Raw genomic sequence first — 16,035 nt, forward strand, 5'->3', positions numbered from 1 at the left:
GAGTTGTAACAATTCTTTATATGTTTGGGTAAAAGTCATTTGCCAAATATACATATTGCAAATTGCAAATATTCTCTCCCTGCCTGGGGCTTACCTTCTCAGTTTTTGGGTTTTTTTTTTTCTTTTTCTTTTTTTTTTTTTGAGACAGGGTGTTGCTCTGTTGCCTAGTCTGGAGTGCAGTGGCGTGAACACAGCTCACCACGGCCTTGACCTCCTGGGTTTAGTCGATCCTCCTGAGTAGCTGGGACCGCAGGTGTGCACCACCACACCCAACTAATTTTCTTGTGTTTTGTGGAGATGGGGGTCTTGCTGTGTTATTACAGGTGTGAGCCACTGTGTCCAAACCTCAGTTTCTTCATGATGTCTTTCAAAAAGTAGTTTTTACTTTTGATGAAATCCAATTTCTCATCTTTAAAATGTGCTTCATGCTTTCTGGTCTTTCTAAGAATCTTTGTCTCCCCTAGTGTTGTAAAGAATTTCTCCTTATTCTAAATGTTGTGTAGTTTTAGTTTTTATTTTTGGTCCATCAGCCACTTGAAGTTAGTTTTTGTGTATGTGAGGTAATGTTCAAAGTTATTATTTTCCAGATGGAAATTCAGTGGTTCTAACATCACATGTTAACAAAACTATCATTTTTCTCTTGAATGACCTCAACATCTAAAGTAGGCAGGATAATGCTCCTCCCAAAATACCCACATGCCAGTTCCTGGGACTTGTGAATATACTATGTTACATGGCAAGGGGAATTAAATTAACAGGTAGAATTAAAGTTGCTACTTAGCTGACCTTAACATAAGGGGATTATACTGGATTGTCTGGTTAGACCCAATGTAATCACATGGGGTCTGAAATGAGGAAGAAGGCATAAAAGTCAATGTCGGAATTGTGTGCTGTGAGAAAGACACGACCAGCCATTATTGGGTGTAAAGATGAAAGGAGCCGGCCAGGCACGGTGGCTCAAGCCTGTAATCCCAGCACTTTGGGAGGCCAAGACGGGCAGATCACAAGCTCAGGAGATCGAGACCATCCTGGCTAACCCGGTGAAACCCCGTCTCTACTTAAAAATACAATACAGGTGGGCGCCTGTAGTCCCAGCTACTTGGGAGGCTGAGGCAGGAGAATGGTGTAAACCTGGGAGGCGGAGCCTGCAGTGAGCTGAGATCCGGCCACTGCACTCCAGCCTGGGCGACAGAGCGAGACTCCGTCTCAAAAAAAAAGATGAAAGGAGCCCATGAGCTGAAGAATGCAGGCAGCTTCTCCAACTTGGAAAAATGAAAAAAACAGATTCTCCAGAGCCTCCAGAAAGGAATGCAGCTTGCAAAGTTTTGATTTTAGAGCAGAAAATCTCATTTTAAAAAATTTTAATTTGTTTTAAATTTTTATTTATTTATTTATTTATTTGAGACGGGGTCTCCCTCCATTGCCCAAGTCAGAGTGCAGTGGTGCAATCTCGGCTCACTACAACCGCTGCCTCCCGGGTTCAAGTGATTCTCCTGCCTCAGCCTCCCTAGTAGCTGAGATTACAGGCAACCACCACCACACCTGGCTAATTTTTTTTTTTTTTTAAGTAGAGACAGGGTTTCACCATGTTGGCCAGGCTGGTCTTGAACTCCTGACCTCAAGTGATCTGCCTGCCTTGGCCTCCCAAAATGCTGGAATTACAGGTGTGAGCCATCGCACCCAGCCTGTTTTTTTTTTTTTAAGAGACAAGGTCTTGCTCTGTCACCCAGGCTGGAATGCAGAGGTATGATCATGGCTCACTGCAGCGTCAGACTCCCTGACTTAAGCATCCTTCTGCCTAGGCCTTCTGAGTAGCTGGGACTATCGGTGTGCACCACCACACCTGGCTAATTGAAAAAAGAAAAAATTATAGAGAGCGGGTTTAGCTATGTTGCCCAGTCTACTCAAACTCCTGGCCTCAAGTAATCCTCCCACCGTGGCCTCCCAAAGTGCTGGGATTACAGGCATGAGCCACCACAACAGCTGCGTCATCCCAACCCCTCTCTGGGCCTGATCATATAAAGAGGGCTTGCATTCCTCAGACAAAAAGTTTCTTTTCTTTTTCAACACTATGCGAAGTGAGATAAGCCAGACCAAAAGGACAAATATTGTATGAATCCACTTATATGAGGTGCCTAGAATGGGTGTATTCATAGAGATAGAAAGTAGAATTGAAGTTACATATAACCTCATGAGGTTATTATATGAGGTATGTGATAAAGCCTCTATACTTAAAACAGTGTGCTATTTGTGTGTGGTCAGACAGACCAAGGGAGGAGGATGGGAAATATAGAAGTAAACATCCACAGCCAGGCGCGGTGGCTCACGCCTGTAATCCCAGCACTTTGGGAGGCCAAGGCGGGTGCATCACCTGAGGTCAGGAGTTCAAGACCAACTTGGCTAACATGATGAAACTCCGTCTCTACTAAAAATACAAAAAATTCGCTGGGTGTGGTGGCACGCGCCTGTCATCCCAGCTACTCAGGAGGCTGAGGCAGGAGAATCGCTTGAACCTGGGAGGCGGAGGTTGGAGTGAGCCAAGATCGAGCCACTGCACTCCAGCCTGGAGCAAAACTCCGTCAAAGAAAGAGAGAGAGGGAGGGAGGAAGGTCCACATAGATGCTTAGCAGCTCAAATAAAGGTAGCAGCTCAAATCACCACAGTCACATCATAAAGTTTTATGCAGCCGGTATACACACAGCAGAAAAAAAAAAGAGGAAGCTCTCTGCAGAATGACATTAACTCTAGAATATATAAAAAAATGGAAAGTATAGAACATACAGTTTGTATATATGTATATATATACACATATAATTTGTTTAAAAAAGAAAAGGAAATCAGATTAGATATAAGTATTTGTTTTTATGCACTAAAAAAAGAAAAGATAGGAAAAAAGAAGTATTGGAAACGTGAACCAGAAACAATACCTATAGTGGTAACCTATAGTGATTGGGGTGGCGGGGGGAGTGAGACTTGATATGTCTTTTTATACAGTTGCATAGGAAAAACAAACTGGTTTTAAAAAATATACTCTCAAAACACTCAATACTTCCAGAATGTTTCATTTCTAACACAAAATATGTGGAGTTTTTCTGACACCCCTTCTCCAACCCTCCCTACCTGGGTGTCCTACAATTGAATTCAAGTCTGACATTAACCTGAGTTAGCACAGACCTTACAGGTTAATTGCTCAGTCCCACAAGACTGCCCACCTCTTCAGATGCCAATGACAACTACTAAGTCACCTGATTACCAACAACTGTCCAGTTTGCCTGAAAATTAGAGGTTCTCATCATCCCCTTCTTGGATTTGATTCTACCAAACTTTTAAGGGAGAACAAATTCCAATATTTCTCAAACTAATCCAAAAAAATTGAAAGGGAAGAAATTTTTCCAAACTGATTCTGTGAGGCCAGCACCACCCTCATACTAAAACCAGACAAGGACAGAAGAAAGAAAACTACAGGCCAAGATCTCTGATAAACACAGATGCAAAAATCCTCAACAAAATACTAGCAAACCAAATCCGATAGCACATCAAAAAGATTATACATGATGATCAAGTGGGATTTATCCCAGGGAAGCAAAGATGGTTTAACATATGCAAATTAATACATGCAATACATCACGTTAACAGAATGAAGGACAAAAATCATATGGTCATCTCAATAGAAACAGAAAAAGCATTTGACAAAATTCAACATCTCTTTGCAATTAAAAAAAAAAAAAAAAAAAAAACAACTCCCTGGCCAGGCACGGTGGCTCACGCCTGTAATCCCAGCTCTTTGGAGTCTCACTCTGTCACCAGGCTGGAGTGCTGTGGCTCGATCTCAGCTCCCTGCAACCTCCACCTCCCGGGTTCAAGTGATTCTACTGCCTCAGCCTCCAAAGTAGCTGGGACTACAGGCATGTGCCACCACACCCAGCTAATTTTTGTATTTTCAGTAGAGACAGGGTTTCACCATGTTGGCTAGGATGGTCTCGATCTCCCCACTGAGGTGATCCACCTGCCTCGGCCTCCCAAAGCGTTGGGATTACAGGCGTGAACCAAGCCAAGACTATTATTATTTTTATTGTTGCTGCCTGCTATAGCCATGCTTGAGGTAGCTAGGGTGGATGCTGATGGAGATTAAGGGGATTAAAATATCTATACCCCCCAAAGCCTCCTACCAGCCATTTCAAAGGGGATGCTTAGACTTCTAATCCCTCTTCTATGGTATCTCCTAGGAGAGGATTGTACTAACCCAACTTCTAACCTATTTCCTAATGTGTTTTCAACTATTAAAAATTGTACCTCCCTTCCTGCAGGATACTACCTATTGTGACATAACTCCCTCTTGCCTAGTGGTTTCACCCAGGAGTGAACTTGGATCCCAGTCCACCCTCCTCCTGAGTGGTGCCTCCAAAAAATAGATTGTACGATCCTAATGCCTCCAGTTATCTTCCTTATTTCTCTCAGGATCCCTGGCTTCCTTGTTCCCCCCATGGTTTCTTCTAGTGAATCATTGTTTTCTGCAGTGTGCCGTAACCAAGGGGTAACTTAACTATTATAAATATAACAGCCGGACGCGGTGGCTCACGCTTAATCCCAGCACTTTGGGAGGCCGAGGTGGGTGGATCATTTGAGGTCAGGAGTTCGAGACCAGCCTGACCAACACGGTGAAACCGCGTCTCTACTACAAACACACAAAAAATTAGCTGGGTGTAGTGGCGCTTCCCTGTAATCCCAGCTACTCGGGAGGCGGAGGCAGGAGAATCGCTTGAACCTGTGAGGCAGAGGTTGCAGTGAGCCGACATGTCGCCAGTGCACTCCAGCCTAGGCAAGACTCCGTATTAAAAAAATTAAATAAATACATAAATAAAGCTCCAGATCCTATCTTCAGGAACTTTTTCTTCTTGGGTATAAGCGTGGCCAAACTATGGTAACGGTCTTGTATTCTACGTGAAAATCCTTGCCTTACTCTAGTCAACCCTGCAGGAGGCGGACTCCTCTACTGTACGGAATCGATACGCATCCAAGATGGCGGCCCACACGAATAAACACCATAGGGCGCTGTTATAGTCTCTGCCCGATAGCGCCGATTACGGAAACTGCACGACGTCTCTAAAGATGTGTCTGCGCCCTGTTGACTGTGGGCGGAAATTGCTTCCAAGTTAATTTAGAGCATGCGCAATATCAACAGTCCACAAGGGGAAGTGCTAGAAGTCGGACCGGAAGTGGAAGTCGTCCGCGAAGGCTATTTCGCCGCTGTTGTCAGGAGTCTTCACGTTTTATTGCCAAGAGGTCTCTGTGATGATTTTGGTTGGTAGAGATTAGGAATTCTGTGAAGTCAGTAATAGAAGAGTTGTCTGTGGAATTAGTGATACTGGTTTCCGGACTCGGTGATGGGGGTCTGTGACGTCTGTTGATGGTTGTCTGTGACAGGGATTTCTCGGGTCATTGATGAGGCTCTTTGGGATGAGTGATTGGGGTTTAGGAGTCAGTGATGGGAGTCTGTGGTCAGTGACTGAGAGCCTGTAGGGTCAGCTGTGGTGATCGGTGAGGACTGTGATCAGCTTGCTTTCTGACTTGAGTTAAAAGTTCAGTTCTTTCAGTTTCAGCCTGTAATATAAAGATGAACAAGTTTTGATGTGTAGCAGTTTCCTATTGTTCACATCTAAGTGTTTAAAATTTTTTTCCAGTAATTGTTTTTCTTTGACCCATGAGTCATTTAGAAGTGCGCTTTATGTTTCAATTAGAGTCTGTGGGTGATGCTTCAGTCGAACAATTGCTTTATGGCCTAGTTCTTCCTCATTTTTCATAAATGTCACATCTATTACATGAAAACTGTAATATGTTCTCTAATTTGTATTGTTGTAGATATTAATCCCATGTTATATATATTATGTATCTCCTCACAGATTATTTTGTTGAGGAAGGTAAACTACTCACACTGGAAAAGTTATTTGTCCACTTGTCCTTTCTTCTTTCTGTCAGTTTCTGCTTTAGATATTTAAAACTGTATTATTGGCACCAGTTGAGTGTATTGCTAATAATAGATATGACTGGCCGGGCGTGGTGGCTCACGCCTGTAATCCCAGCACTTTGGGTGGCGAGGTGGGCAGATCACCTGAGGTTAGGAGTTCGAGACCACCCTGGCCAGCTTGGTAAAACCCCACCTCTACCAAAAATACAAAAATTAGCCCGGTGTGTGGTGGGCGCCTGTAATCCCAACTACTGGGGAGGCTGAGACAGGAGAATCATTTGAACCTGGGAGGCGGAGGTTGCAGTGAGCCAAGATCATGCACTGCAGCTGGGGCGACAAGAGTGAAACTCCATCTCAAAAAAATAAAAATAATAGATATGACTAAACAGCTCAAAAGACATTATAGCAATTCAAGCCTTAACCAATAATTTATAAAAGAAATTTGCCTAAATGCTTTCCAGCAGTGGATGTTGTTTTTTTTTTTTTTTTTTCTTGAGACAGAGTCTTGCTCTGTCAGCCGGGCTGGAGTGCAATGCTGTGATCTCCGCTCACTGCAACCTCTGCCTCCCGGGTTCAAGCTATTCTCCTGTCTTAGCCTTGAGTAGCCTTGAGTAGCTGGGATTATAAGCGCTCGCCATCACGCCTGGCTAATTTTTGTATTTTTAGTAGAGATGGGGTTTCGCCATGTTGGCCAGGCTAGTCTTGAACTCCTGGCCTCAAGTGATCCACCCGCCTTGGCCTCCCAAAGTGCTGGGATTACAAGTGTGAGCCATCGTGCCTGGTCTGTTAACTTTTTTAAAGCTTTTATGATTTTAAGGAAAATTTCTCTCTAATTGTTCTGATGCGTTTTTCTTTTAGTTAAGTTGGTATCTTTTGGTAATTGCCATTTGCTTCCTTTTCTCTGAATTTTCATACCTTTTCCAGTTTCTTTTTTTTTTTTTTTTTTTGGGCCTTTTTTGCTTAGTGATTGCTAGAGTTAACATTAGAAGCAACCTATCGTCATATATCGAAAAAATGTTTTATATATCTTTATGTCAAATTGAATGGTTTATTTTAACATATAATTAGGAAACATATAATCAGAAATATCTGTTTTTTTTCTGTTATAGCTTCGGGTTTCCTGTCACGTGTAATAAGATCCCTATCATCCCACCACAATGCTATACATATGTATAGTCTGAAAATTATTTTAACATCCTTAGGGGTTTTTAAAAATGCATGTATTTAAATGTTTAGTGCTGCTGGAATTTGTCCACTTAATAGTGTGAGGTGGGTTGGGCGCGGTGGCTCACGCCTGTAATCCCAGCCCTTTGGGAGGCTGAGGCAGGCGGATCACAAGGTCAGGAGATCAAGATCATCCTGGCCAACATGGTGAAACCCTGTCTCTACTAAAAATACAAAAAAATTTAGCTGAGCATGGTGGCATGCACCTAGTCCCAGCTACTCAGGAGACTGAAGAAGGAAATTGCTTGAACTCCAGAAGCGGAGGTTGCAGTGAGCTGAGGTCATGTCACTGCACTCCAGCCTGGCCACAGAGCGAGACTCCATCTTTTTTTTGTCTTTTTTTTTTTTTCCTTTTGTGGAGAACGGGGTCTCGCTGTATTACCCAGGCAGGTCTCGAACTCCTGGGCTCAAGTTATCCTCCCGCCTCTGCCTCCCTGAGAGCTGGGATTACAGGCGTGAGCCACCGCGCCCGGCGACTCCATCTTAAAAAAAAAAAAAAGAAAAAGAAATAGTGTGAGGTGGAGATCTAGTTTGTTTTATTCCAGGTGCATGGCTAATTGCGTGCATCAATTAGGGATATGTATACAATGAATGCTGTGTGCACTCTCAATCACATATCATTTTGATTTCATATATAGATCAATATTGTCTGATATATTTATTATCTTGTTTTGATTACATGGTTTTCTGTATTAAGTTTTAATATAGTACATGGTAATTGCCGATATTTATTGCATGATTCTTGCATGGCAGGGAGGCATTGAGTACTTTAAAAGCATCACCTCATTTAATCTTAGTAACTGTGACACAGGCATTTTCATCCTTATTTCTGAAACAAAATCTGAGTAACTTCTTTATATTCTCATTGGTGAAAAGTGGTACAGCTGCAGTTCAAATCCACAGTAACGTTACTGTAAATTTCATGGCTTTTCCCATGTTTCAGCACTGTTCTCCACAGTTCTGAAAGTGTGGTTCTTGTACCAGCAGCATCAGCATTTCCTGGGCACTTATTAGAAAATAAAATTCTTAGGTCCTACCTTAGACCCATCGAAGGGGTGAAGCTGAGAATTTTAAACTATGTTTTAACAAGCCCTCCAGGTGACTTGAATGCACACGTATGTTTGGGAACCACTGCTCTGGTTTCTAGCACAGGGACCTGCACCTTGATGTATCCAGGAAGTGTTTATGTGGTGAATGTTGAATGACTATGTGGATGTTGTTTTTCTAGGTTCTTGGGTGTCTCTGGGGAGTCCCTGAGCCAGACCTTCCTCCACACTGCAGCCCACCTCTTCAGAGCAGCTCTGCTGAGTTCACAGATGACCAGTAAACTTCAGGCACCCTAGAGAAAAAGGGTTGAGATCCAGTGTGGCGATGCCAGCTAGTTGGACCTCACCCCAGAAATCCTCAGCCCTGACTCCAGAGGATCAGGGCAGCTCCTGTGAGGTGAGAAGGAGTCCCAGGGGGTAGAATTTCAGTCCAAGAGTAGAAAGCTCTGATCTGTCCCCAGAGCCTTAGGGCGGAGGCAGATAGGCCTTAGGAACCAGCTGGACTCTAGACTTGGTGCTCCTGAAAGAAAACTTGATCTTCCTGTCAAGAATGAACAACACATGGGTAGTGTCTCTCTCTCTGAAGGCTACCTGTATAACAGTGGAGAGGTGGACTGTCAAGGAAAACTGTTGTTTATTTTGTCATCACACTATATTGATGTTTTGGCTGCAAACAGAATTCCTCGTTATGAGTGACTTTTGTTTGAGATTTTGAAAGCATTTTTTCATTTCTTCCTAAACCACCTCCTCAAACACAAATGTTTTCTCTATTTTCTTTGTCAAACTTGTTTTTCAGATGTTGCTTCTCCATTTCTTTTCTCTACCATTTTCTATTTATTTCCTGCTATCCATCCTGGGTAACTTTGACACCTTTTGCCTTCCAGCCCTTCTGTTAGCTTCTCATTACCGCTATCCACATTTTAACATAATGTTTTCAGTTTTTAAAACTCTAGTTTGCTTCCTTTTTTTTTTTTTTAAAGCGGAGTTTTGCTCTTGTTGCCCAGGCTGGAGTACAGTGGCACGATCTCAGCTCACTGCAACCTCCGCCTCCTGAGTTCAAGAGATTCTTCTGCCTCAGCTTCTCGAGTAGCTAGGACTACAGGCATGCACCACCTCGTCTGGCTAATTTTGTATTTTTAGTGGAGACAGGGTTTCTCCATGTTGATCGGGCTGGTCTCGACCTCATGATCTCAGGTGATCCGCCTGCCTCAGCCTGCCAAAGTGCTGGGATTACAGGCATGAGCCACCACACCTAACCCTGTTTGCATGATGTTATATAATATTCACTCATGATTGAATCTTAGGCATAGATGTAACTATTACTCTGGGAGGCGGAGGTTGCGGTGAGCCAAGATTGCACCATTGCGCTCCAGCCTGGGCAACAAAAGCAAAACTCTGTCTCAAAAAAAAAAAAAAAAGAAGAAGAATTAGTGTCATTTTTACACAAACTCTTCCAGAAAATAAAAGAGGAAGACCACTTCCAAACTAACTTTGTACAGCCAGTATTACTGTGACATCAAAACCAAAGCACAAAAAAAAAGAACACTATAGACCAGTATCTTTCATAATTTTAGATGCAAATATCCTCAGCAAGATATCAGCATACTGAATCCAGCAATGAATAAAAAGAATCATGTACTACAATAAACTGAAATTCACGGGGGGACCCTCTGTATCATTTTGTAATTCCCTGTGAATCTATCATTATTTCAAAATAAAAAGTTTAAAAAAATACTCCTAAAGAAAGATTATTCCAAAACATTTGGAATATTTTGGAATAGTTATGACTGGAAGATCGTTGACAAGACCCACTGCACAATTCACATGAGCGAATGTGAATTACAGTTGACCTTTGAACCACATGGGTTTGAACTATGTGGGCCCATTTGTAACACAGATTTTTTTTTTTTTTCAGTAAAATTACACTGAGTGTGCCTCCCTTTCCTGCCCTCCCTTCCACCTTCACCTCTTCCCCTTTTGCCATGCAAAACAGCAAGGCCAAACTCTCCTCTTCCTCCTCTTCCTCTGCCTCCTTAACCTGAAGACCATAAGGGCAAAGACCTTCGTGATGATTCACTTCCACTTAATAAATAATAAATATATGTTCTCTTCCTTTTGATTTTCTTTAAAGCATTTTCCTTTCTCTAGCTGACTTTTATTATTAAAATACAAAATATAATACATATACAAAATACCGTGTTAGCCAGGCTGGTCTCGAACGCCTGACCTCGTTGATCCACCCGCCTTGGCCTCCCGAAGTGATGGGATTACAGGCATGAGCCACTGGGCCCGGCCAAGACAGCCTGTTTCAATGGCCAGTTTTGAAAAATGAGTAATTGACTGACTGTAGAACAGAACAAATAGCTGGAATTCTTTGATAGATTTCTGTGTTCCACAAATTATGTAAAACTAGATTTTTTTTTTTTGAGACAGTCTTGCTCTATCACCCAGGCTGGAGTGCTGTGGCATGATCTCAGCTCACTGCAAACTCCACCTCCTGGGTTCAAGCGATTCTCCCACCTCAGCCTCCCAAGTAGCTGGGACTACAGGCACGTGCCACCAGCCTGGCTAATTTTTTGTATTTTTAATAGAGATGGCGTTTCACCATGTTGGTCAGGCTGGTCTCGAATGCCAAACCTCAGGTGATCCACCCACCTTGAACTCCCAAAGTGCTGGGATTACAGGCATGAGCCACCATGTCCAGCCCCCTCTGACATTCTTGCTTGGATTACAAGCGTGAGCCACTGCACCTGGCTAAAACTGGATACTTAATATGTGACCTATGTAAAATATAATTTCTTAGAAATTTCGTATTACTCAGGTGTATACGTTTGTCAGAAGGTCAAATGGCACAATAAAGATTGTTGCATTTCATTGTGTTGTACTAAATTTTACCTTATCAGGTTAACAAATGTTACACCCCAGTTAATGATTTGCATTTTGTGGTGCCTAAGAGAAGTGTAGTGATGACTACAATTTACACTGAAATACATAAAAAAAAAGTAAGATGGATCAATGCGTGATGAAGCAAGTAGAGTAAGGTGTTAAATGTAGAGCTAAGTAGTAGATGTATAGGTTTTTACTGTACAATTTTTTCTAATTTTTTTTTTTTTTTTTTTTTTTTGAGACGGAGTCTTGCTCTGCCACCCAGGCTGGAGTGCAGTGGCCAGATCTCAGCTCACTGCAAGCTCCGCCTCCCGGGTTCACGCCATTCTCCTGCCTCAGCCTCCCGAGTAGCTGGGACTACAGGCGCCCACCAGGTCGCCCGGCTATTTTTTTGTATTTTTAAGTAGAGACGAGGTTTCACCGTATTAGCCAGGATGGTCTCAATCTCCTGACCTCGTGATCCGCCCGTCTCGGCCTCCCAAAGTGCTGGGATTACAGGCTTGAGCCACCGCGCCCGGCCCTAATTTTCTGAATGTTTAAAAGTTTTCATAATAAGCTATTAGGGAAATGGGAGGCAGGTTATTTAAAAAGGAAGTAAATTGGCCAGGCACAGTGGCTCATGCTTGTAATCCCAGCACTTTGGGAAGCCGAGGTGGGAGGATCACAAGGTCAGAAGATCAAGACCAGTCTGGCCAACATGGTGAAACCCAGTCTCTACTAAAAATACAAAAATTAGCCGGGTATGGTGGCACATGCCTGTAATCCCAGCGCCTTGGGAGACTGATGCAGGAGAATTGCTTGAACCTGGGAGGCAGAGGTTGCAGTGAGCCAAGATCACTCCATTGCACTCCAGCCTGGGCAAAAAGAGCAAAACTCCATGTCAAGGGAAAAAAATAAAAGGCCAGGCACAGTGGCTCCCGCCTATAATCTCAGCACTTTGGGAGGTCGAGGTGGGCGGATCACGAGGTCACAAGGTCAGGAGATCGAGACCATCCTGGCCAACATGGTGAAACCCCATCTCTACTAAAAATAACAAAAATTAGCTGGGCATGGTGTTGCGCGCCTGTAATTCCGGCTACTCGGGAGTCTGATGCAGGAGAATCACTTGAACCTGGGAGGCGGAGGTTGCAGTGAGCCAAGATTGCACCACTGCACTCCAGCCTGGGTGACAGAGCAAGACTGTGTCTCAAAAAAAAAAAAAAAGGAAGTAAATTAAAAACAACAAAACCCACATTCCATAATCCCAGAATATAGTCACTCCACCCTGCGAAGCTGACTATGCACATTGAACAGGAATGTGCCCTTACAGGGATCAGTGTCCTTCAGGGATGTGGCTATCAATTTCAGCAGAGAGGAATGGCAGCACCTCGACCTTTCTCAGAGAAACCTGTACCGGGATGTGATGCTGGAGACCTACAGCCACCTGCTCTCAGCAGGTAAGCATAGTCACCTTGGTATCTGAAAGGAGGCCTCACTGAGAGTGTTTTCATTCTCAGTTGATGAATGCTGTTGGCATCTTGAATAGGTGATGGTTTTGTCCTTTTTTCCTCCAGGGTTCTCGGTTTGTTTAGGGCACTCAGAATATTACTCTTCTCAGAGATATCTGGTTACTTTCCTAAAGAACAAACTGTCATTGAACAATAAGACTGTATTGGCTGGGCTCTGAAACATAATTAGCTGGACCCAGACCTTTATCATTTCCCATGAACAGGGTATCAAGTTCCTAAACCAGAGGTGGTCATGTTGGAGCAAGGAAAGGAACCATGGGCACTGCAGGGTGACAGGCCACGTCAGAGCTGCCCAGGTAAGTGAAGTGAGGTGAGTGTGACTCATATTAGATGGGAGACAGGAGGAAATCTCAGCTGTCTTGAAAAACACTGGAACCTGTGAAGTGCTGTTACGACCACTCTTCAGGAAGGTTCTGAATTTTTTGTATTTCTTGATGCATCTCAGATCACTAAATGCCTTCTACCTGGATGACCTTCCTTGTTGATTATAAGTCATGTGCCAGTCAGCCTCATTAAAGATATATCTTCATTATGTTCTTTTTCTGTAACATTCTTTTTTTCCCTACCTTCCATATTATCCTAGAGTCTCTTGTTTACATCCAGGCATTCCCGGATCTGCTTTCTTTCAAAATTACTCTGTGTCACACACTCCCACTCCTGCTACACCCCTTTTATTTCTGTCTTTCTCACTGTAAGATGCCTCAGAACTTTATCTCTGGGCCAGGTGTGGTTGCTCATGCCTGAAATCCCAGCACTTTGGGAGGCCTTGGTGGATGTATCTCTTGAGGTCAGGAGTTTGAAACCAGCCTGGACAGCATGACAAAACCCCGTCTCTACTAAAAATACAAAAATTAGCTGGGTGTGGGCCGGGCTCGGTGGCTCAAACCTGTAATCCCAGCACTTTGGGAGGCCGAGACGGGCGGATCACGAGGTCAGGAGATCGAGACCATCCTGGCTAACACGGTGAAACCCCGTCTCTACTAAAAAATACAAAAAACTAGCCAGGCGAGGTGGCGGGCGCCTATAGTCCCAGCTACTCGGGAGGCTGAGGCAGGAGAATGGCATGAATCCGGGAGGCAGAGCTTGCAGTGAGCTGAGATCCGGCCACTGCACTCCAGCCTGGGCAACAGAGCGAGACTCCGTCTCAAAAAAAAAAATTAGCTGGGTGTGGTGGTGCATGCCTGCAGTCCCAGTTACTTGGGAGGCTGAGGTACAAGAATCACTGGAATCCGGGAAGTGGAGGTTGCAGTGAGCCAGCATCATGCCACTGCACTCCAGCAACTGGCACCTCAAGCCTGGGTGACAAAGCAACGATCAGTCCTAAAAAAGAAAAAAAAAAAAAGAACTTCATTTGCCAATCAGGCTTTCTAAACTATTTTCGCTGTAGGAATGGCCAATGAGATTTCTCATATCTTCCCATTCTTTCAGGCCTTTCCATGCCACTCGAACTTGGGATCATTGTCACTTAACTTTGGGAATACCTCTCTGCTGTGTTTGACATGATATGATTAATCACCCTATTCTCACGTTTCCGTCTGATGTTGCTGAGCGATTCCACACTGTTAGGGTCTCTCCTGCCTGGTGGCTTTTTTTGTTCATTTGTTTTTTGAGATGGAGTCTCACTCTGTCACCCAAGGCTGCAGTGCAGTGGCGCAATCTTGGCTCACTGCAATCTCCACCTCCCCAGGTCAAATGATTCTCGTTGCCTCACCTCCCAGTAGCTGGGATTACAGGTTGCGTGCCACCATGCCTGGCTAATTTTGTATTTTATTTTATGTATTTATTTTTGAGACGGAGTTTCAGTCTTGTTGCCCAGACTGGAGTGCAATGGTGTGATCTCAGCTCACCGCAACCTCTGCCTCCCGGGTTCAAGCAATTCTCCTGCCTCAGCCTCCCGAGTAGCTGGGATTATAGGCATGAGCCACCATGCCCAGCTAACATTGTATTTTTAGTAGAGACAGGGTTTCTCCGTTTTGGTAAGGCTGGTCTCGAACTCCCAACCTCAGGTGATCTGCCCACCTCAACTTCCCAAAGTGCTGGGATTACAGGCGTGAGCCACCGTGCCTGGGCTTATTTGTTTTTGTCATGCTTTATTTTTATATTTTACCCGATGAGGTCTGAGTTTAATCATTGTCTTTAGTTTAGGACACACTATGACCATGAAAGTGGGTAAAGATTCTCTCTTATTTTTGTGATAAAATCTCCTATTCTCTCTTTCCCCGCACCCATCTCCCTTCCCACCAGAAGCCACTGTTTTGTATAATGGAAGCATTTTTTAATTCGAGCATGTTGTAAAATTTAAAGTGAATTAGGGGTATGGATCATTAATTTATATAAATCTTATTATGCTATATATCATGTTTTTTGCCTTACTTTTTCCATGTCTATTCATGGTGTTATCTGTTCATCTAGTTTATTTCTTTTAACTGCTGAATTATTCCCCAGAATGTTTCATATAAGTAGTGTCACACCCTCCTCATCCAATTACCCACCCTTACCCTTTTCTCTGTGTTCAATCTGGATGAGCCATTTTTACCTTCCGCTCTAGCCTCTGCTAGCTGCTCTATGAGCAAAAAGTGACTTATTATCCCTTGAAAAGGGGCATTTGGATTCCAAACCTTTTTTCCAGGGAATCTCTGGGAAAAAAAAGACTTCTTTCCACAATGCAAGGGAAGATGATGACAGAGATGATGTGAGATTGTATTTCATTCTAGAATAACTGTGACAGATTGATAACCAGATACAGTATTATCAGAAAAGAAAATAAATATCTAGGCCGGGCGCGGTGGCTCACGCCTGTAATCCCAGCACTTTAGGAGGCCGAGACAGGCGGATCATGAGGTCAGGAGATCGAGACCATCATGGCTAACACTGTGAAATCCCGTCTCTACTAAAAATACAAAAAATTAGCCAGGCGCGGTGGCAGGCGCCTGTAGTCCCAGCTACATGGGAGGCTGAGGCAGGAGAATGGCGTGAACCCAGAAGGCGGAGCTTGTAGTGAGTGGAGATCGGGCCACTGCACTCCAGCCTGGGTGACAAAGCGAGACTCCGTCTCAAAAAAAAGAAAAGAAATATCTAAGTGATGTTGCTTTAATCAAGAAAATATTGCCGGGCACGGTGGCTCAAGCCTGTAATCCCAGCACTTTGGGAGGCCGAGACGGGCGGATCACGAGGTCAGGAGATCGAGACCATCCTGGCTAACACGGTGAAACCCCGTCTCTACTAAAAATACAAAAAACTAGCCGGGCGAGGTGGCGGGCGCCTGTAGTCCCAGCTACTCCGGAGGCTGAGGCAGGAGAATGGTGTAAACTCGGGAAGCGGAGCTTGCAGGGAGCTGAGATACGGCCACTGCACTCCAGCCCGGGCGACAGAGCAAGACTCCATCTCAAAAAAAAAAAAAAAAAAA

At 43.9% G+C, this 16,035-nt stretch overlaps 1 protein-coding gene and 1 pseudogene across 2 annotated transcripts in view; both read left to right on the forward strand.

Annotated features, from left to right (window-relative positions):
- The first annotated feature begins 4,963 nt into the window (after positions 1–4,963).
- Positions 4,964–16,035, forward strand: part of LOC108522761 (zinc finger protein 585B-like) — a 16,594-nt gene continuing 5,522 nt past the window's right edge. Inside the window, exons 1-4 of the mRNA XM_017863182.1 lie at positions 4,964–5,301; positions 8,418–8,632; positions 12,431–12,557; positions 12,833–12,925. Of these exons, the coding sequence (XP_017718671.1) occupies positions 8,561–8,632; positions 12,431–12,557; positions 12,833–12,925 (292 nt within the window). The 5' untranslated portion in view covers positions 4,964–5,301; positions 8,418–8,560. The remainder of the gene's footprint in view (positions 5,302–8,417; positions 8,633–12,430; positions 12,558–12,832; positions 12,926–16,035) is intronic.
- The window catches only part of LOC108522769 (zinc finger protein 585A-like), a 47,119-nt pseudogene continuing 43,923 nt past the window's right edge, over positions 12,840–16,035 (forward strand). Inside the window, exon 1 of the transcript XR_001883594.1 lies at positions 12,840–12,925. The product of XR_001883594.1 is annotated as a zinc finger protein 585A-like (transcript). The remainder of the gene's footprint in view (positions 12,926–16,035) is intronic.

This window comes from Rhinopithecus bieti, unplaced genomic scaffold (assembly GCF_001698545.2).
Source record: "Rhinopithecus bieti isolate Rb0 unplaced genomic scaffold, ASM169854v2 scaffold_67983, whole genome shotgun sequence".
Taxonomy (NCBI): Eukaryota; Metazoa; Chordata; class Mammalia; order Primates; family Cercopithecidae; genus Rhinopithecus; species Rhinopithecus bieti.